Source organism: Suricata suricatta, chromosome 10 (genome assembly GCF_006229205.1).
Source record: "Suricata suricatta isolate VVHF042 chromosome 10, meerkat_22Aug2017_6uvM2_HiC, whole genome shotgun sequence".
In the NCBI taxonomy this organism is placed as follows: Eukaryota; Metazoa; Chordata; class Mammalia; order Carnivora; family Herpestidae; genus Suricata; species Suricata suricatta.
Window position 1 is genome coordinate 57,615,395 of NC_043709.1, and position 23,350 is coordinate 57,638,744.

The window sequence follows — 23,350 nt, forward strand, 5'->3', positions numbered from 1 at the left end:
TCTGGGATTGTGATACCTCCCGTTTTTGTTTTCTTCTTCAATATGACTTTGGCTATTCGGGGTCTTTTGTGGTTCCATACGAATTTGAGGATAGTTTGTTCTGGCTTTGAGAAGAATGTGGGTGCAATTTTGATGGGGATTGCATTGAATGTGTGCATTGCTTTTGGTAGTAGTGACATTTTCACAATGTTTATTCTTCTGATCCATGAACAGGGAATGTTTTTCCATTTCTTGGTGTCTTCTTCAATCTCTTTCATAAGTTTTCTATAGTTTTCATCCTATAGGTCTTTTACATCCTTGGTTACGTTTACTCCTATGTATTTGATGGTTTTTCGTGCAATCGTGAATGGGATCAGTTTCTTGATTTCTCTTTCGGCTGCTTCATTTTTGGTGTATAGGAATGCAACTGATTTCTGTACATTGATTTTGTATCCTGCAACTTTACTGAATTCATTGATAAGTTCTATAAGGATGCTGGTGGATCTGCCAGGTTGTCCATGTAGTGTATCATGTCATCTGCAAAGAGTGAAAGTTTGACTTCTTCGTTGCCGATTCTGATGCCCCATATTTCCTTTTGTTGTCTGATTGCTGATTCTGGGACTTCCAGCACTATGTTAAACAGCAGTGGTGAAAGTGGACACCCCTTTCGTATTCCAAATCTCAGGAGGAAAGTTCTCAAATTTTCCCAGTTGAAAATGATATTAGCTGTGGGCTTTTCATAAACTGCTTTTATAATGTTTAGGTAAGTTCCTTCTATTCTGACTTTCTCAAGGGTTTTTATTAAGAAAGGGTGCTGTATTTTGTCAAATGCTTTTTCTGCATCTATTGACAGGATCATATGGTTTTTATCCTTTCTTTTTTTAATGTGATGGATCACATTGATGGATTTGTGGATATTGAACCAGCCGTGTAATCCAGGAATAAATCCCTTTTGATCATGATTGATAATGTTTTAAATATGCTGTTGAATTAGATTTGCCAGTATCTTGTTGAGTATTTTTGCATCTGTATTCATTAAGGATATTGTTCTGTAGTTCTCTTATTTCACTGAGTCTTTGTCTGGTTTGAGTACCAAGGTGATGCTGGCATCTTAGAATGAGTTTGGAAGTTTTCCTTCTATTTCTATTTTTTTGGAATAGTTTGAGAAGAATGGGTATGAGCTCTGCTTTAAATGTCTGGTAGAATTCCCCTGGGAAGCCTTCTGGCCCTGGGCTCTTAATTGTTGGGAGATTTTTGATAATGGATTCGATTTCTGCACTGGTTATCGGTCTATTCATGCCTTCTATCTCTTCCTGTTTGAATTTTGACAGTGCATGTGCATTTAGGAATTGTCCATTTCTTCTGTGTTGTCCAGTTTGTTGGCATATAATTTTTCATAGTAATCTGTGATGATTGCTTGTATTTCTAAGGGATTGGTTGTAATAAAGCCTTTTTCATTCATGATTTTGTTTATCTGGGTGGTCTCTCTTTTCTTTCTAAGGACCGTGGCTAGAGGTTTATCGATTTTGTTTATTTTTTCAAAGAACCAACTCTTGGTTTCATTGATCTGCTTGACTATTTTTTTGATTATATATTGTTTATCTCTGCCCAGATCTTTATTATTTCTTTTCTTCAGCTGGGTTTGGGGGTGCTCTTGCTCCTTCCCTTCTAGTTCCATCAGGTGCTCTGTTAGATTTTGAATTTGTGCTTTTTCTAGTTAGTTGAAATTGGCCTGGATTGCAATATACGTTCCTCTTAGGACTTCCTTTGCTGCATCAGAGATTTTGAATTGTTATACTTTTCATTTTCATTTGTTTCTATATATTTTTAAATTTCTTCTCTAATTTCCTCATTAGTGCAGTCATTCTTTAGTAGGGTGGATTTTAACCTCCACACTTTTGGAGGTTTTCCAGACTTTTTTTCTGTGGTTAATTTCAAGTTTCAAAGCATTGTGGTCTGAAAGTGTGCATGGTATGTCCTTAATTCATTTGTACTTATGGAGGGCTGCTTTATGCCCCAGTATGTGATCTATCTTGGAGAATGTGCCATGTGCACTCGAAAAGAAGGTGAATTTCCTAACTTTAGGTTGCAAAGTTCTAAATATATCAGTTCCATCTGATCCAATGTGTCGTTTAGGTCCATTGTTTCTTTAGTGATTTTCTGTCTGGTTGATCTATCCATTGCTGTCAGTGGATTATTAAATTCCCCTGAAATTAGCACGTTCTTATCAATAAGATTGTTTCTGTCTGTGATTAATTGTTTTATGTATTTGGGTGCTTCCATAATTTGGCGCATCGGTGGTTATAATTGTTAGCTCTACCTGATGGAGAGACCTGTAATTATTATATAATGTCCTTCTTAATCTCTTGTTAGTGCCTTTACTTTAAAGTCCAGTTTGGCTGATATAAGTATGGCTACTCCAGCTTTCTTTTGGCTTCCAGTTGCTTGATAGATATTTCTCCATCCCTTTATTTTCAACCTGAAGGTATCTTCAGGTCTAAAGTGAGTCTCTTGTAGACAGCAGATACATGGATTTTGTTTTTTTATTCATTCTGCTACCCTGTGTCGTTTCATTGGAGCATTCAGTTCATTTACATTTAGTGTTATTATTGAAAAATGTGGGTTTAGAGTCATTGTGTTCTCCATAGAATTCATGTTTATAGAGGTGCTTCTGGTACTTTGTATTCTTTGTAACTTTTCCCTCATAGAGTCCCTCTTAGGATTTCTTGTAGGGCTGGTATGGTGGTCATGAAATCTCTCAATTTTTGTTCATTTGGGACCACCTTTATCTCTCCTTCTATTTTGAATGACAGGCTTTCTGGATAACGGATTCGTGGCTGCATGTTTTTTCTGTTCATCACATTGAAGATTTCCTGCCATTCCTTCCTGGCCTGACAAGTTTCATTAGATAGGTCTGTAACCACTCTGATAGGTTTCCCTTTGTACATGAGGGCCTTTTTCTCCCTAGCTGCTTTCAGAATTCTCTCTTTATCTTTGTATTTTGCCAGTTTCACTATGATATGTCGTGCTGAAGGCCGATTCAAGTTACATCTTAAGGGGGTTCTTTGTGTCTCTTGAATTTGAATGTCTATTTCTTTTCCTAGATTTGGGAAATTCTCAGTTATCATTTTGTCTAGTATCCCTTCCGGACTTTTTTTCTCTTTCTTCCTCTTCTGGAATACCTATGATACAGATGTTGTTCCATTTGATTGTATCACTCAGATCTTGATTTCTCCTTTCCTGCTCCTGGATCAATTTCTTTCTCTTGTTTTTCAGCTTCCTCTTTTGCTATAAGTATGTTTTCTAATTCACCTATTCTCTTCTCTGCCTCTTTAGTCGTTGAGGTGGCTGCTTCCATTTTATTATTTGCCTCATTGATAGCCTTTTTAAACTCATCACACCTATTTTCAAAGTTCCTAGTCATTTTCTCAATTGCTTCTTTGATGCCTTTTTCAACTCCAGCGATTAATTTTATGACAATTTTTCTAAATTGTCGATCTGGTATGTTTTCTAGATCTGCCTTGTATAGTTTTGTTGCTGTGACTTCTTCCTGGAGGTTCTTCTGGGGGGAGTTCCTTCGTTTTGTCAGTTTTGCTAGTTTTCCATCCTTCTCAGCTTTAAAAAGCTTGTTGTGCACTGTGCACCTGTTCATATTGCTCTGTTAAAGGAGACTGCCCAGGGCCTGTCTTTTCAGGAAATATTCTTTTAATGGTGTCTCTCAGTTTCTCTTGTTGCGCCTTTGAATATTTTATTTCCTACTCAGTGATATTTGGGACTCACCATCATGCATACTTTGGCTTGTTTCTTGGTGTAGCCCTAAGAAGGAAAACAGACAGACAAACACAGAATAACAGAAGCACACAAACGCACAGACAAATCAAAGAAACAAACATATTAAAAGAGGGAAAGGAAAGAAAGAAAATATAGAGGAAAGAGACGAATAGAAGAGAAGAAAAAAAAATAAAGGGGGTCTTAGACAATAAAGGACAATGGACAGTTTAAAAGTGTATGACCAGTTCAGCAGAGAGATAAGGATGAGATACAGGAGAATGTATCTGGATTGCATGAATGAACAAAAAACCGAGGGAGAAAGGAGAAATGAAAATAAGGAGTAAAAAATTAAGAAAAAAATTAAGTAAAAAAGGTAATGATAGTAATAAAAAATAAGTACAAAAAAAAAGAAAAAGAGAAAAGAAGAAGAAGGGGAAAAAAAAGCACAAGCTCCCCTTTCGGATAGGCGTGGTTTATTGTAGTAGGTCTCAGAGTCTGCTCTCAGAGACTCTACCTTGGTGGCTGCATAGAGTAGAATGGCAGCACCCCAAGTTCTGCTGGAACCTAGCCCTGCAGGCCACTCTTATGAGTCTGATCTCCTTGTGGTGCCACTGAGCCAAGTTGTTTTTTCCAGGCCGCCTCGGTTCAAAGTCCTAGTCCACGCACTATTATGCTACCACAGATGAGTTGTACTTGCTTTGGCGGCTGGCTTCTGAGCCAGTATCTCGTAGTGGGAGGGAGCAGTTTCTCTAAGTGCTGGCAGGGATTTATGCTGCTGATGCTGGAGGCGAGGTGCACACCCTACAGACTGCTGCTGACTACCAGCCCCCAGCTAGGATAGCGATTGCATTGGGGGGAGGATCAGTTTCTCTTGGCGCAGGCCAGGATTTGTGCCACTGCTACCTGAGGTGAGGTGTGCTGCCTGAGAAGAGGTGTGCAGCAGGAGGCAAAGTGCAAGCCCATAAAGGCGCCACTGCCAACTCCCAGCCCCCAGCTGGGATCTCGATTGTGTTGGGGGAGGGAGCAGTTTCTCTTGGTGCAGGCTGGGTTTTGAATTTCTGCTGCCTGAGAAGCTTGGAGCTGCCAGAAATGAGCTGCACGCTCCTGCAGAAGAAGTGCGCCCCGGCCTCCACCACAGGCAACTCCCTGCAGGGATCGCTTTGGGGTGGGGGCTATTTTTTCCCTGTTGGCACTTGGGTTTCAGGATTTGCAAGGCCAATGCTGGAGGTTAGATGTGACGTGGAAATGAGGTGTGTGCTTATGCTCCCGCAGCTGAGGCTGAAGTGCACGTCCCTGGGCGGCCGTTGAGGTGGCTGCCGACTTCCTGCCTGGATGTCGCAGGGCTGGAAGCTGTTTTTTCCCTTGAGCCACCCAGGTTCGGGGTTTGTGCTACCCAGCTGTTATATATGGAGGGAGAGTTTTTCTCTCTGAGCAGGTTTAAACGTTTTTTTATCTCTTCCCGAGAGTCAGTACTATGAGTGTGTTCAGTTCTTTTTCTCTTCCCATTGTCTCTCAGGGGCTCTGTTGGCTTGCCCTGTGTTGGGCTGGGGCTCCCACCTCCCCTGCCTGTCTCGGCTGGCCCGTTTTCCAATCTCTCCAGTTCGCAGTCACTCACTCAGGTATCTTTGAGGCTGTCTTCTTTCTGGAGTCTGTATTTTCTCCTTCCGCTCTTGCAGATGAAAGTAATTGTCCTTCTGAGTTTGATAGATGGGGCAGAAGAAGTTTACAGAGCTCCTTTCCTCTCCACCATCTTGGCTCCTCCCTCTCGAGTTTTCTGGTTTAAACTGAGAGAGCATCTATGCTCCTAGTTACTCCATTTGATCTTGAACCTATTATCTTTTTGTGCTCTTCTCTTCATTATAAAACATTTCTGAAGTTCTAGATTTTTGAAAATCTAGAGTGATTAATAATCATAAATTGCTGCTTTGCTTCTTATAAATTTTCCTGTATAAATACTTCTTTAGTTGTGCTTAAATTTTATATTCTCTTAAAAGTCTTTTTGTTTGGCTGCATTGTATGTTTAGTCCCTCGCTTTATAAAATAAGCAGCAGACATATGAAAAGATGATCATTACTCATCAGGGAAATACAAATCCACCTACAATGAGATATCCTTTCACACTAGTCAGAATGGTAAGAATTAACCACACAGGAAACAACACGTGTTGGTGAGGATGTGGAGAGAGGGGAATCCTCTTGCACTGTTGGTGGGAATGCAAACTGGTGCAGACACTAATATTTCCTCAAACCATTGAAAAGTGAAAGTTTCCTACAATCCAGTAATTGCATTACTAGGTATTTACTCAAAGGATACAAAAATAGTGAATCAAGGAGTCATATGTACCCTGATGTTTATAGCAGTGTTATCCTCAATAGCCAAAATATGGAAAGAGTCCAAAAGTCCATTGACTGGTGAATAGATAAAGAAGGTGTGGTTTATATATATGAAATCTTGCCATTTGCAATGACATGGATCGTGTTAGAGACTATTATGCTAAGTGAAATAGTCAGAGAACAACAAATACCATATGATTTCACTCATAGGTGGAATTTAAGAACCAAAAGAGATAAACATAGGGGACGCAAAGAGAGACAAGCGAGGAAACTGACTTTTAACTACAGAACAAACTGAAGATTACTAAAGGGTAGGTGAGTGGCAGGATGGGTTAAATTGGTGTTGGGTATTAAGAAGGTCACTTGTGATGAGAACTGGGAGTTTTATGTAAGTGGTGAATCACCAAATTCTACACCTGAAACTAATATTTCTCTCTATGTTGGAGAGACTCACTGGAATTTAATAAAACTTAAAAAAAACAACCAAAATTAGTAGCACTCTTTGTTACCAAATAGAAGTTTATTGTCATTTTGGGTGAATGTTTGTGTTAGGAACAGCAGGGAAGGTAGGAGATGAGATACCATCAAAACCTTGCGACCTGGCTTAGACTTGAGTCAACCGCCCATTAAATTTTGATTTGTGGAAATATCCATAGTAAAATATTTATAATACTTTGCAGTTTTCCTATAAGTAGATGGGTTTTGCCACCCCTTGAATGTTTTCTGCCATTATGGCTTGCTTTTACCTATTAGCTGTTGTCATGGAATAGTGGAGTGAAAATAAGGAATATAAGTACTAACTTTGGTCCCTCATTTTGAAGTGTCTGTAGAACTTGCAAAGAGAGAAGTGATTATCTCAGGATTTTAATTTTTTTTCTCAATGTATAAAAAAGGAGTTAGGAAAGTATGACTTCCCTAAAAAACCTTCTATCTCCTGTAATAGCAGGATTGAAACTTTTGGAAACCTAACCAAGTTTAATTTTGTGGATATGTTAATTTTGATGCAATTTGAATCACAATCTCCAGGGGTTACTAGAGGTCACACATTAGTAGATTTTACTGAAGCACAGGAGAAGCAATCATTTAATATGCTGTTCAAGGGTTTGATCTCTTCTTGTCTGAAAAACATGTAATGACCTCTTTTGAAGTAATTTTCTTGCAAGATAATACTGAACTTGTTCAAGACTCATCTTCCTTTATTTCATTGCTTGATTTCAGACAAAAGCTCAAATTCAAACAGACTCTAGAGGATTACATACACTATTTGACCTAGAAAAAGGCAATATGTACGCCAAAAGAATTTGAAGACAGCAAATTTATATTAACAATAACCTGTGGAATATCTATGGGAATAGCTCATAAGAGTTTTGGAAGCAGGATAAAGTGAGAAGTGACATGAGATATATAGTTCCTTAATTTAAAAAATCACTTTAATTTTCTAATCCTTTGAAAGGAATGCCATCTTTTTAATCGAGTCCTTGAGGGCTTGTTTGACTTGCTTATTCCGTAGCGTATAAATGAAAGGGTTCATCAACGGGATAACTGAGGTGTTGAGCAATGACACCACCTTATTAATGGCTACTCCTTCCTTTACTGGTTTGACATACATGAAGATGCAACTTCCATAGGTGATGGAGACTACGATCATGTGGGAGGAACACGTGGAGAAAGCTTTTTTTCTTTGCTGAGCTGAAGGGAGTCTTAAAATCGTCTTGATGATGTATGTGTAGGACATAATTACACAGACTAGTGTGACTATGAGGGTCAGCACAGCCATGATTAAAACAAGTTGCTCTATAAATTGAGTGTCTGAGCATACAATTTTCAGAAGAGGAGATGCATCACAGACAAAATGGTCAATGAGATTAGAGTTACAGAAATCTAGCTGAACTCCCAGGCTCAGCGGTGGGAGTATGACGATTAACCCAATCACCCAACAGCAAAGGACAAGAATGGCACAGACTCTTTCATTCATGATGGTCGTGTAGTGCAGGGGCTTGCAGATGGCCACGTAGCGGTCATAGCACATGGCAGTTAGAAGAAAAAATTCTGTTGCTCCAGTGAGGATGATAAAAAATATTTGGATGGCACAAGCATTATAAGTAACACTTTTGTCTCCAGTTGTCAGGCTGTACAGGAATCGAGGAACACAGACAGTTGTCAATATTATTTCTAAGATGGAGAAATTCTGAAGGAAAAAGTACATGGGTGTTTTGAGGCGAGAGTCAACCAGAGTGAGGAGGACAATGATTAGATTTCCAGCAACAGTGAAAATGTAGGTGAAAAACAGAAATACTGAGAGAATAACCTGTAGTACTGGGTTATCTGTCAATCCTAGTAGAATGAATGTTATTGCAGAATGATTTTTCATCACTGCCTTCAGATCCATAATGAGTTTGAATTAATAAATTGCAAACCCTGAATCGGAGGAATAGAACATAAAATCAATATTTCAATAGCTGTATAATGAGGAAACGTAGCCCAGCAAGCCAGTAGAAGTACTTTTTAGCACTTTTGATTGTCAATAATCTGATATAGAAGTGATTGCATCATGCTTTATTTCCCTGTACTCTGCTTTACCTTGGTGTTGAGAATTTGGTTTACAGAAAAGATCCCTCGGGAGTTTCATTTCAACTCATTACAATTTGCAATTTTTTAAAAGGTTTATTTATTTTTGAGAGAGACAGAGAGACAGAGTGTGAACAAGGGAGGGGTAGAGAGAGAGGGAGATAGAGTATCCAAAGCAGGGTCCGGCTCTGGGCTATCAGCACTGAGCTCGACATGGGTCTTGAAGTCACAAATGGTAAGATCACAACCTGAGCTGAAGTCAGGTGCTTAACCGACAGAGCCACCCACGCACCCTCAGGACCAATTTTAAAGTAGATAGAAAATAACACGAGGATTTCACAGTCCTCTGGGATTAGGGCAGCCATCATGGCATCCCCAGTCCTCAGTGTAGAGTGGGAGATCCATGAATGGTAATAAATAGAAAAAATATGTATAAAATTTTTATTTCCCGATTTGTCAAGACAGCTTATCAGCAAATCGTTTTCATACCCTATCATCATATAATAGCATCAATGCTTGGTTGTATTATTTTCCATGCCTTGCAACACTTTTCCCTTTTAAATAAATTACTTAAATTCTCCAATATCCTAGAAAAACCTTTACTGTGTGAGTAAACTGGGGAAATCCCAAGAAATTTCTTGAGTCCCACATTGCCACAGGCTATCTTCTTTGCTCCCTTTTTATAATGGACTGAATTATTTGAGTCTTTGTTTCTCCCTTATATCGGTTTGATCACTCTCTGTTTTATTTCCTTTTCTGAATTTCTGTTTCAGCCTCTATCTGCTGTCTAGAATCCTACCTTTCCCAAGAATTCCCAGTACACTGACAAGTAGGATGTTCTGATGTCCTTCCTAGAGAACAGAATTCTGTCCTTAGGTTTCCATGATCCATATTGGAGTTCTTAGTTTATGCATAGATATTTCAGGTTCCAAATGTCTTCTAAGTCTCCTTGTCATCTCTATTAATAAGAGAACAATCTAGATCCTCCTAGATGGGCAGACATAGGGAATACCATTTGGGTTAAGAAGTTGCCTTCTTTGTCGTGAATCCATTCTCTGAAGATTCACTTTGCCTTTGGGAATGTCACTAATCATTGCTGCCCCTATCAATGCTCATATGTAACATGGATTAAATATGACATGGAGAATAAATAAACCTGGTTATTAGGTATGGATAATCTTTTGTTTTTCTTGTATAGTTTATTGTCAAGTTGGTTTCCATGTAACACCCAGTGCTCATCCTGACAAGTGCCCTCCTACATGCCATGATCCCCTCTCTCTGTTTGTTCTCAGTATTTGAGTGTCTCTCATGTTTTACCTCCCTCCGTCTCTCCAACAAGTTTTCCACCTTCCCCTCCTCCATGGTCTTCAGCTAAGTTTCTCCTCTTACACTTATGAATGAAAAAATATGCTATCTGTCCTTCTCTGCCTGACTTATTTAATTCAGCATGATACCATCAAGTTCCATCCATGTTGCTACAAATGGCCAGATTTCATTTATTCTCATTGCCATTTATTATTCCATTGTATATATAAACCACATTTTCCTGATTAGGTATGGATATTCATAAGGGCTGAAAAATCACAATCCATTCTTATGAATTTCCCTATTAGACTGTCTCACTGGGTTATATCTTTTGAGGATCCTGTCAAAGAAACCATTGTCACCACCTTCTAGGAAGCTGTTCAGTACTTTTTCATTTCTCACATATCCTACCTATTCATGTACTATTCCCAAAAATTATGGTAATATTGTTCTTCTAAGAAGTATCAGAGCTGGAATTTGATCCAGGTCAAACCTGACTAATGTTTAGATGTTTCTAGGGAACCTGTATTTTTAGGATATGGGGAAATTGCTTATCCTTACTCAACGCTAATAATTACAAATTAGTTAAAATGTTAGCTTTTCAAATGTTTCCTAGCCACTAACAGTACAACTGGGGCATCCGCATTTCTTCAATATATGTCTAGAATGAGGAGCACCTAGGTGTCTCTGTTGGTTAAGTGTCCAAGTTCAGCTCAGGTCAAGATCTCATAATTTCTGAGTTCAAAACCCACATCATGCTCTCTGCTGTCAGCAGGAGGCCTGGTTCAGATCCTCTGCTCCCTTCTCACTCTTTCTTGCCCTTGCTCATACTCTCTCTGTCTCAAGACTAAATATTAAAAAGTAAATGACTAGAATGAAATCTCTTTATGAGGGACCAATTATTTTGTAATATGAATTTTTTTTAAGTTTGCTTTAAGATATCCTCTACAAAATACCTTAAGTGTTTTTTCCCCTCTGTGCTTAGGGAAGGCAATTTTTTTTTCCATTGAGGAGAATTACTGCAGTGTGATAGGCTTAGGGGCTGAAGGGTTTGCCTGAGCGGCAGCAAATAAATAATGCATGCTCATGCAGAAATTGCTTTCCTACACCAAGACATGAAGGTTTCCTAACAGCCACATGTCTTTTCACTTAGTCCCTCTAATGTTCTTCTCCGTTTCCTTCTACCTGTCTCCCTCAGTGCGTTCATGTTGGCCAATACACTGACCCTTGGTTAATGTCACTGGATTATACACTATTATGTATTATAAAATGTGTCCTCAATTTGATGGAGATGGCTGAAATGAGATTTGTAAGTAACTTCACATCATTGGATGGTTGCTTTCAGGGGAAAAGATCAGCACAAAGAAATAGTAACAAATACTGAAGTTTAAGGCCATGACTTTTTCACTTCTGGATGTCACGGATAATTGAAATTATGGAGAGTTGTTATTTATTATTTTTCTCTTTAAGATAATAACATTACTTGTTTGAAACTACCATAATAAAACAGGTAGATATTCATTTGCTGTATCCATCTACAACCAATAGAAAAGTGTAAGAAAGGAAAATCTCCCACAATGACATCACACACAGTCCATCACTATTAATACCTTGTATGGATCTACAGCCTGTTTGTACATATAATTATGTTTTGCATTTACTTATATTTTACAAAACTTTTGTTATATTGAAAAATAACATTTGGTGCTTTCCTCTCTCAACCTCACTTTATGCATTTAATTATTTTAAAGCACTTATGTATTTTCCTCATGTCATGAAATATTCTTCACAATACAATTTTACTTGCTTGTCATATCCCATCATATAAAGAAGTAATTATATAATTAATAGTCCTAATATTGAACATTACTGTTGCTTCCATTTGGTGTATAATAATGTTCTAGAGGCCACTGTGTATATAAATCTTTTAATCCTCGTCAGATTATTTTTATGTTTAAGAATTGGTAAAAAAAAATTGAATAAAATGCTTTCCATGTTTATTCCCAAACTTATCTTTTCAAATCTGTGTCCCTGTGTATAACCCCACCATTTTCAAATGAGAATCTATTTTCCAAAGCTTTGGGGATTTGAGCATTATTAATTTGGATACTATTTTAAAATATATTTTTAACAAGATAATCCTAATTTATAATTGTTTCATTAGTATTTTTCTTACATGGAAAGTGCACCGCTTTATTCTAAATGGTTATTTCAGTACAAAATCATCATTACATTTCCCTGATCTTATAATGTTTTAAATTAATAATAAATGTATTATTTTACACTTTTATATGTTATTTGACTGAACTCACCAGTAAAAAAAAACAATGAACATCAGAGGCTTCCCATCTTACAATGATGTTTAGACCAATTAACATGACATTAATTATTATGAGTTCTTTTAGGCCTGAGGCTGCCCAAGAGATGGGCTGGAAGTGTTCAGGGATGAGTTAACCATTTAGCAGGATGTTTTAGATGTGTGGTTGCGCCTTTGAAGTTATGTGTAACCTTGTGTTCTAAGAATCTAAGAAAAAGGAAGAGATAATTTTAGTATCCTTATTTTGGTCTGTCTCATTATAGCACAGCAGTGAGTGCACTCCCCAGTTGTGTGTGTAGCTGGTTTTATCCTTAACTCTGATCTTTTCTAAGAGCACTGCTCAAGAATCATGTGCAGATTATTATGTTATATAGAACAAAAGGGCAGCCCAGAGATTACTTTTCAGATCCTCTCTGATAATGAAAGTACTGCTTGTACTCAGATTTTTTAGCAGAAATATCTAAATTCACTGCCTTTACCCTGAGACTGCTTTTATATACCTTCTACGAGTCCAGTTCCTGAATATTTAGGCACAAAAACGACAAACATTTCATACTTACTTTCTGGCAGTTCCCCATCATATTTTGGGAAGTTGGACCCAAAGTTCCTTCTTGGGTTTGACAACCACTGGGACTAGTGGCTATAATTTTGAGTTAACTTTGGCATACCTTGAAGGCCCACATACTCTTCCGGGAAGTCATGCCTGCAAATGCCAGGTAATATGCAGTGGCATAGGGAATAGCACTGTTTGCTCTTACCATTACCAAGTCTACAATGGATCTGATGAGAGTCCTATCTCTTCTGAAGCTGTCAAATAGTATTTTCCTGAATTCTGTGACTGAAAGAATGGACAAACAATGGCAGGTAAATGTTAACAACTGTCCTTGGCTGTGGAAGTGAAGATGGCTTGACTCTCTGCAAAGAAGTGGGTTGCTCTATAAATTTTCATGAATAGAAATGTCATGTGCTTTATTGGTTTTATCTGCTCCAGTGCATGGGGCCAATTACGTGAAAAAATGAAAAGGTCCTTGGTGACAATTCAAACCACTAATGAATCTAAAGTGAAATTAACTTTGGCAAACCAAACAAAGCAAGGAAAAACAAAGGAAAAAAACTTAACCAGCACCTGTGGGGCAGTGTCCACAGAGGTAAGAAATGTAATCAAAATATTATCAGGGGGAGAAAAAAAAGGCAGATGATGAAATGCTTCTTGCCATGATCTTTTTTACCTTGTTGACATGTGGGAGTCATCTGATGAATTCTGTTGTAGGACATACTCATACAATCTACTCAAGTCAATCTTCCCCATCTGATTATTAGTTCTTATTTTTAAAAAAACATTTATTTTACTTCTGAGAGAGGGAGAGAGAGAGTATGAGCAGGGAAGGGCAGAGGAAGAGGGAGACCCAAGCAAGCTCCACACTCTCAGTGCAGAGTCCGATGCGGGACTCCATTTCCTGAACCCGGGAGATCCTGACCTGAGCTGAGACCAAGAATCAGACACTGATTCAACTGAGCTACCTAGGTGGCCTTGATATTATTTCTTAAGTGTTTTATTTTAATGATTATTGGAATGAACATTTATTTTATCTTATTAATTATGTAGTTAGATCGTCCATGGGTCCTTTTTTAAAAGTAATATTTATTTAGTTGTTTGTTTGTTTATTGAGATAGAGAGGGAACACCGGCTGGGGAGTGGCAGAGAGAAAGAGAGAGAGACTGAGAGAGAGAGGAAGTGAGAGAGAGAGAGAGAGAGAGAGAGAGAGAGAGAGAGAGAAATCAGAAGCAAGCTCCATGCCATTAGCACAGATGCTTGATATGGGGCTTTAACTCTGCAACTGAGACATCATGACCTGAGCCAAAACCAAGCGTCAGACATTCAACCAGCTGAGCTACCCAGGAGCCTCAATGGATCCTATTACAATAGAACTAATTTTCATTCACATATTCATTAGTCACTGTTAATTCATAAGTAAACTGTTGCTATTTCATACTCAAAACTTGTAGGGAACTTGCTAAACCCAAAGATGTCAGTCACTTTACCAAGAATGCAGGATTTGGGTGTGTTGTGCTCAGTATCCACCATTTTTTCCCAAGTCCAGTGATTTACTGGGCAATATAGCAGTTATGGTTTAAATTTTTTGACATCTCTCCATAGTGTTTTCCATGTGGCTGCACCAATTTAATTCACACTAACAGTGCTTGAAGTTTCCTTTTTTCTCCACATCCTCATCAACACTTGTTTCTTTTCTTTTTGATACTAGTCATTCTTACTGTATACCTCCTCAAATCTTTACTTGTTACCTTCAGATGGGGTATTTTTTCATTGATCCTGTTTATATGGGGTTCTCTCTAAACTAGTATTTATGCTCATGCACCATAATTCTTACTCCACAATGTGGCAAATTCTTAAGCTTGTTTGTCTTCTCTAGTTCTTAAAACTACCTGGCTGGCTTCTAGAAATCTCCCTTTTATTTTCCAGAAAGTGGAGCTATCTCTTATGTGTGGTTTCTCCCTTGCCCACAGATCCTAGTTTGTTTTTCTGTTTTCTTCCAATTTTTATTGAAATTCTATTTTGTTAACATATAATCTAATACTCTTTTCACGAGAAGAATTTAGTGTTTCATCACTTAAATATAACACCCAGTGCTCCACACAGCAAGTGCCCTCCTTACTGCCTTCACCGATTCAGCCCCCCCATTAACCTTCAGTTTGTTTTTTATCATTAAGAGTCTCTCATGGTTTGTTTCCCTCTCTTTCCCCACCCCTTCCTATATGTTCATCTATTTTGTTTCTTAAATTCCACATATAAGTGGAATCATATAGTCTTTGTGTTTTCGGACTGATGTATTTCACTTAGCATAATACACTCTAGTTCCATCTATGTTATTGCAAATGGCAAGATTTTATTTTTTCTGATGACTGAGTGATTATTCCATTGTGTGTGTGTGTGTGTGTGTGTGTATGCTACATTTTATTTATTCACTCATCAGTCCATGGGCATTTAGGCTTTTTCCATTGTGTGGCATTTGTTGTTAATGTTGCTCTAAACATCAGAGTGCATGTACCCCTTCAAATTTGTATTTTTGTGTCATTTGTGTAAATACTGAATCGTGCAATTGCTGGATCATAAAGTAGTTCTATTTTTAACTTTTTGAGGAAGCTTCATACTGTCTTCTCGAATGGCTGCACCAGTTTACATTCCCACTAACAGGGCAATAGTGTTCCCTTTCTCCATATCCTTGCCAACACTTTTTGCTTCTTGTGTTGTTAATTTTAGTCATTCGGACAGGTGTGAGGTGGTATCTCATCATGGTTTTCATTTGTATTTCCCTGATGATGAGTGATGTTGAACATATTTTCATGTGTCTGCCAGCCATCTGGAGGTCTTCTTTGGAGAAATGTCTATTCGTGTCTTCTGCCCACCCTAGGCTGGGTTTTAGATAGCACTAGCTTTCCTGGACTCTCTCACTGCTGCACTCAGAAGCATGCATAGAAAGCTGGTTGCAGAGTGCAGGGAGGTGTGGTTTTAACACTTCAGGTGTTAGAGATGTCCATGTTGCATGTGGGGAGATCCTTGGGTGAAGTTCTTTCAGATGCTTGAGGGTGGACTTCCTGTTGACGGAGTGCAGTTAGCATGACCCATTTCCTTCATGCCTTTTGATATTTCTATCCACCTGTTTCATGATCTCCTTCTTCCCATCAGTCATATAGGTCCCACCTCAATTCTTCAGTAGGTTTCTTCAGCAGCATCCCACATAGCTCAAGGAACTAGGAACTGAGCACTGCTCCCCATTTCCCTTATGGGACGGGTTGCTGGCCTGACAGTTCAGTTCTGCATTGTGATGCTGGAGGGGAGGGGCAATCCTGGCAAGGTTCTTCTTTCCCTGTCTTCTCTGTCCAAACTTGTTTTCCTTTGTGCCAGTGGTGTTGTGGAATCTCCCCTGAGGAGGGGTGGAATTTTACATATTCTGTCTTGTTCATGGGTATTTGCTCGAGTCAGCACTTTCAGGTTTTCCCTGACCCTGGCTAAGAGGGTTGGGGCCAGGTTCTTTGGCTTCGCTGGTTCTGCTGTTCACACTGCAGTCTCTCTGCCTGTTCCTGGGTGAAGAGGTGGGTGAGGTTCCTTCTGGGTCTGTGAGTCTGGATTTTACAAGTCCCACAGAGGCACTCTCATTCATGGATTATGCCTAATTAGTTGTTAGATGAAATTGGGGCATCTTATGCCAGCACAATGCTGACCACTTACCTTTAATTATAAGAGGAAGAAGCTAGCAGATCTAATGAACAGCATGGCACTATAGTTAAGAATGCTGTGTTGTGTTGTGTATACAATATTTAACACTGTGTTGAAATTTGCACAAAAGTTGATCTTAAACATTCTAACCACACACAGAAAAATATGGTAACTATGTGATGTGATGCTTGTGTTCATTAACACTATTGTAGTAATCATTTCACATATTACATGGATATTGAATCATAACTCTGTACACTTCAAATATACACAATTATATTTGTCAATTATGCTTTAATAAAACTGAAAAGGACAACAAAGAAATACTGCAAACAGATGTATACACACAAATTTGACTTAAATAATATAGACCAATTCTTCAAAAATACAAACCACCACAGTTCACTAAAACTGAAACACGTAATTTGAATAGCCCTATGAATATTCAACATGTATAGATATCAATTTTCCCCAAACTTATATACAAGCTTAAGACAGTTTCTATCAATTGCCAAGGAAGATTTAAAAGATTATGTAAGTATAGTTGGCACACAACGTCACATTAGTTTTGGGGATACAGCACAGTGAGGTAACAAGCTTATGGAATAAGGACTTCTTATGTATATGGACAAACCTATTTTAAAATTTGTATGGAAAAACAAAATGATAATAATATTAAATACCTCTTTAGGTAATTGTTAATAAATAAATAATATTATAAGTGGAATGATTCTATAGGCAGGCATACATTAATGAATTTTCAGGAACATGAAATATAAGATTATTTCTTAATTATCTGCTCAAAAGAGGGGATAACAATTGGCCACTGGTCGTAAGTGGAAAATTTATTGATTTTCTAAAGGTTTATTCATTTATTTTCAGAGCGAGAAAGCACGAATCATGGGGTGGCAGGGAGAGCAAGAGAGAATACCAAGTAGGCTCAGTGCTGTCGGCACAGAGTGTGACATTAGGCTCAAACCCAGGAAGCATGAGGTTATGATCTGAGCTGAAGTCTGATGCTCACCTGATGAGCCCACAGGAGCTCCAGTGGAAAATTTATTCTACAAAGTAAGTGACTTTTGCAAAAAAACAAGAAAACATTATTTATTCAAGTTTTAGTAATTTTTAAAAATAAAATTATTTTAAGGATTGAAAATACTCAAGATAGTTGGAATTTAAAGTGCTGGAAATAGTGATTGAGTAATATAACCAAATATAATCAAGTAAAGTGATCATTATACTGAATATTTAGAGCAGATAATTTTCTTGAATGCAGAATAGAGAGACTAGAGAAATTGGAAATAAAAGTTGTGCCATTACAGATAAATCAGTTAATTCTAATATCTATACAGTGTGCTACTCAGAAAAAGAATAATTGGAAAGAGAAATTAGATGAAATTATGGAAAACAACTTTTTTGTGGTCAATAAGATTTTAATTGCTGAATGGGAATCTAGATAAAAAAATGAATTAAATACATAGTAGTAACTTGAAGAATAGTATAAATAAATACAAAAATCCTAAACACTCCCAAAATTAATTATCTCTCAGTGTACAATATATAAAAACAGACACTTTACTGGAAGTGTTAGATATAAGATGAAATTACTCCAAGAAAATTATTTTTAATAGAAATTTATATACCTGGGAAAGGAATCATTCAAGTGTGATTCAAAATCAATACAATTTAAGAAATCAAAGGACTCAAAGAGTTTAGCTTTTATTAGAAGTGAAAAATTATTAAATAGTATACTGTAACAAGAAAAAAATTGCTTTGATCTAGGAAGGAAAATATCTGTAGATTAACAGGAGTGGGATAATTATAGAAATGGGTAACACTTATTCTTAAATATAGAGTGTTATTGACAATAAAAAGAAAAATAATTCTCATCGCAAAATAAAATTCCCATCTCAAAATAAAATACTAGACTACAGTATCCTGTAAAATGGTCCAAAATAAGGAGAGGAGGGAAAAGTCAGTCAGAGTGACATGTCCTATTGGTAACAAGGGTCTGGATACTAACAGTTCCTAGAGATTTCAATAAAAAAACAGAATTAAATATGTATGCTAAAGTATCAATTGTAACGCACAACAACAAAAATGTACTTAACACTACAGAACTATACTCCAAAAGTAGTCGAGATGGTAAATTGTTTTATATAATTTTTACTAAAATTATAAAAAATAAAATAAACTATAACCAAAAATAAAAATATTGAGGGTAACCACATATAATACAAAAACATACTTAACTCTCTGAAATTGAGCAATTAGGAAGAAAACTATTAAAGTCACCATTAAAACTTTTAACTCTGTTATTTAACAAATTTGAAAACTAGAGCAGCATGGCTCACTTTAAAAGTATAAAGTATGAAGAATAGATATGAAAAATATGTAAGACTTTTTCAGATAAAACTACATTGTTTTCTGAAATAAATATATAATGAGATTCTATGTCAAAAAATAAAGCATGGCATAAAAACAAAGACCAACAAAAGAGTTGGGAAAATATTTGCAACACACATAACAATCAAATTGTTATATACATACAAGTAATAATAATTGCCACTTCTAGGAAATACTGTAAATAGACAAAGATGTTTATACAAAAATGCATTTTGCATCACAGCTGATAGCAGATTTAAAAGGAGACAACATGAATTTATAATAAAAATTGTAGAACCATTTGATCAGTTCCAAGTAGTTATTTTTTATAATGGTAAAAAAAGTTTTTAGAAGTCATACATTTTCCACTGTTAGGATTGATTTCAAATTGTGATGGAATTCTCCAAAAAGAAATACTACATGGGTCCCTAATGATGATGTAAATTAGTAATTTTTGAGATAAAAAGTTTGTTTTAAGTTTTTAATCATCAAAGTAATCTGTAAAACAACATGTAAAGAGTGCTTCATATTTGAAAATCTAACATTATGAATATATTTACATAGAAAATTTCTTGAAGCTGTAGTCTGAGATAATTGGGTAGTTATTACATTTAAATTTAATTTGTATTTTGTTGTGTTAATATTTGTTTATATTAAGTCATTACTTAAGTAATAATATGTTACAGAAGGAGAAAAGGGATAACTGTATTTTGTCAGCAGCTATTAGCAGCTATAGATGTTAATGAATAAAAGGAAGAAATGGTAGACTTGCTCTTTTTAACTAGGTTTTATTTTGTGTAGAAGTTCTGTGTTGAGTATCATTGTGGAATCATCAGTTCTCTGAGGACATGGTCCCCAGTCCTGCATGTTTCAGGATCTTTGCCAAAAGATTACACAAAAGATTCATTATTAATGTTGGAACCCAGTTCACCTGGAACTTGTGTTTATTTACTTGGTTTCAGGTTTGGCACATAAAACAAACAACAATCTTGATAAAATTCTCATGTTATCTAGGAAGGTCCAAATATCAGGTCTATCTAAACCAGAAGGAGTTCTTGGTTTATTCCCCCGGACTTTAGAGTAGCAATTACCTTCGAAATAGCACAAATACCTTGGTATGAAGGTCTTGGCCACGTGTTAGAAATGGAATGACCAGTTAAATCAATGCCATCCCAGAGCTGTCTGTGAGGTGAGTCTAGGTGCATGAGGAGGAGTGAACCAGAAGTCCACATACAAGCCCCTACAAACATATTCTTTTTCATCTTTCTAATCCTCATTGATGCTCAGGGATAAACAATCCACTAAAACCATTATGTCTGTGGTTTTTGAGAGACTATTAAGCATAGGGTGTAACAAAGCACATAGAAAGGTCATAAATGTTGTTTGTGTAATTTGGAAAAACTCCTTTGAAGATCTAAGTAGAATACAGGAATGAGTCACTAGGAGCCAGTTATAGGTCAGAATCAGCAAACAGATGGAGACGTAGGTAGGAGAAAACCACAGATGATTAGATGACCATGTTTTCCAGGAGGTAGCCCATGTAGGATGACTACCACATATCTGGCTCTCACGAAGGTGTGTTTTTAGAGTCCATCTTTGTAGCTCTATCTCCCCAAACAAACCAAACTTTCCCCTTGTTAGAGTCGGGGAAACAGCAAAACTAAGTGAAAGTACTGGCAATGTCGAGAATTTCATGATAGGGCTAACCTAAGAAACACTGTAGCTTGATATCAATTGTTAATATAGCAATCAATGTTAGGTTTTGGCCTCAGTACAGCAAACAGAGTAAGGCAAGGATCAATAGAAATACAGAAGATGAGGCAGTCTGTTTAGAACAAATTCATCTAGAGGCAATGTAAAATTGCTGGGGCAGTTGTCTAAAATTCAAAGAAATCCTATCAAAAATGCACATTTTGAAATATCAAATTTTTTGTGCTCAGTTGAAGTCATGGATTTAATCAGTTCTCAGGAAAAATACCTACGGAGCAGGTAAAAGAATTTAGGGATGAAGTGTGAGAAATATCAGAGTTTCAAAGGTGAGTAGGGGAAGAGATAACTACAAAAGAGAAACGCATAATACAAAAAAAAAACCCTAGGAGTGTGGAAATCATGCAAATGATGTGTCAAGAACACCATAAAAAGAAAGAAAGTGCTAAATGCAATGAAAGGTGTAAATAAAATGGCTACACTTCACTGAGACTTGAAGAAATATTAGGGAAACTTATCAAGAAGAGTTTCAGTAGAGTGGTGTGTTCAGGAAACAGATCATAAGCTACTGAGGAAAAGGTTGGAAATCAGGAATCAGAGAAAATGATTAGAAGCTAAGGCTAGAAGTCAGATTGGTGAATGCATTTAATACTTACAGACATGATTATGACATCAGTTACTTGATAAGAAGAGCTAAGTGTTTCAGCCAGACTGTTATGCCAGGAGACAGAGACCAACGGAGACCACTGAAGCCGGATTAAGGGACTTTTTATTATTGGCCAGGACTGCACAGAGTTAACACAGAACTCTACATGTGCGGCCCCCAGAGTCCAAGGACTCAGGGTTTTTTATATGAGCAAGCAGGCAAGCAGGCAGTACAGAACAGAACTGAGTGGTTATTGCATAAAGGCTACAAAGTGTTAAAGAGAGCGGCCCTTATCCTGGTTGTAGGAAAACACTTGTTATTTTGAAGGCAAGGTTTAGGGTTTAGGGGAGTTTCAAGGGAATGGCCATTATCTCAAGGACCAAGCATGCAAACTGTGTCATGAACAACCATTAGCAGGGGACATTAACCCTTGTCTTCTTATTTTGTTTTTTTCCTTGCACCTGAGGATAGTCAGGCTCAGAAGGTAAGCTCTGGGTGCAGCTGGAAGGACTGAGGCTAAGTTCATGTGCAACAAGACAAAGACTGAAGTACAAAGCCTTAAGTATGTTCCTCCATTGTGTACAAAACATTTCTCACTTATTAGTGAATTTGGCGTGTATCAAAATGTTCTCTGTTTTGCACCAAAGTGGGCAGTCAGTAAAAATCAGAGAAGGGATATAACAGTTTGAGAAAATAATGGGAAAGATCTGGGAGAGAATTTTTTATTTTTTAAAAAGTATATTTTTTATTTTGAGAGAGAGACATAGAGATAGCAAGCAGGGAAGGGGCGCAGAGAGATGGAGACAGAGAGCATCCCACGCAGCCTCCAAGGACTACATTATTTAAAAAATTGCTAAAATTTTTATTTTTCTCAAATACAGATCATGACCATTTAGTAGAGTATGAAGTCAATTTGATGATATTTGGATTTATTTTTAATGAGATAAATTAGAATAGAAAACATCAGAAAGCTAGGTAAACAAGGCTTTTTTTGGACATTTTTTAATTTCACTAATATGCAAGTGTGTGTTGCTTATGTTTTTGTGTGTGTGTGTGTGCCTGTACACTGGACTGCAATATAAAATGTGTACCTTACCATAAATTGTGGTCAAAGTATTTGAAAGCTAAGTTTCAAGCCAGTAAGTGACATGACAGTAGAGCTGACAGTATGAATTATATAAAAAATGTTCATTATCAAGGAAAACAAAATACTACATGTAAAATACATTGTTTGGCTTTTCTAAACAAGTCCATTGTAACATTGTTTCTACTCTCTTCTCAGATCTTAAATCCCTCGGTTTTACCTGCAGATTGGGCAGAAGTCAGGACCCAGGAATCTGAAACCGTACTGTCCCTAACCACTTTCATCCTTCTGGGTTTGACAGATGACCCTCAACTACAGATTCTCACTTTGATATTACTACTTATCACCTATATGCTGAGTGTAACTGGAAACCTGACAATCATTCTCATACTACTGGATTCTCATCTTAAAACTGCAATGTACTTTTTTCTCCCAAAATTTTCCTTCTTAGAAATCTTCTTCACTTCTGCTTGCCTTCCTAGATTCTCATACAATATATCATCAGGTGATAGGACTATTACCTATAATGTTTGTGCATGCCAACTTTCTCTTTACAGATCTTTTTGGTGTAACGGAATTTTTCTCCTTGCCCCCATGACTCAGCGATGTGTAGCCATCTGCAAACCCCTGTATTCCATGATCATCATGAACCACAGGGTGTACAAAAGGCTTATTTTCTGCTGTTGGATGACTACTTGGTTGACCATTTTCCCACCACTTAGCTTGGGACAGAGCTTGGAATTCTGTGACTCGAATGCCATTGACCACTTTGCCTGTGACGCTAATCCTCTTCTGAAAATCTCACGCTCAGACGCATGATTCATTGCGCAGATGGTTATTGTCGGCTGTGTGTTAGTCTTCATCATGACTCGTGTGTGTGTGATCTTGGGCTATCTGTAATATCATCAGAACAATTCTCTGATTCCCCTCTGCCCTGCAAAGGACAAAAGCTTTTCCTACCTGTTCTTCCCACATTATTGGAGTTTCTATAACGTATGGCAGCTGCATCTTTGTCTCT

At 37.3% G+C, this 23,350-nt stretch overlaps 1 protein-coding gene and 1 pseudogene across 1 annotated transcript in view; one reads left to right on the forward strand and one right to left on the reverse strand.

The window, feature by feature from the left end:
- LOC115305161 (olfactory receptor 6C2-like) overlaps positions 1-8,454 on the reverse strand; it is a 19,386-nt gene extending 10,932 nt beyond the window's left edge. The window contains exon 1 of the mRNA XM_029955470.1: positions 7,691-8,454. Coding sequence (XP_029811330.1) covers positions 7,691-8,454 — 764 coding nt within the window. The remainder of the gene's footprint in view (positions 1-7,690) is intronic.
- Positions 8,455-20,900: 12,446 nt separating this feature from the next.
- Positions 20,901-23,350, forward strand: part of LOC115305162 — a 5,932-nt pseudogene continuing 3,482 nt past the window's right edge.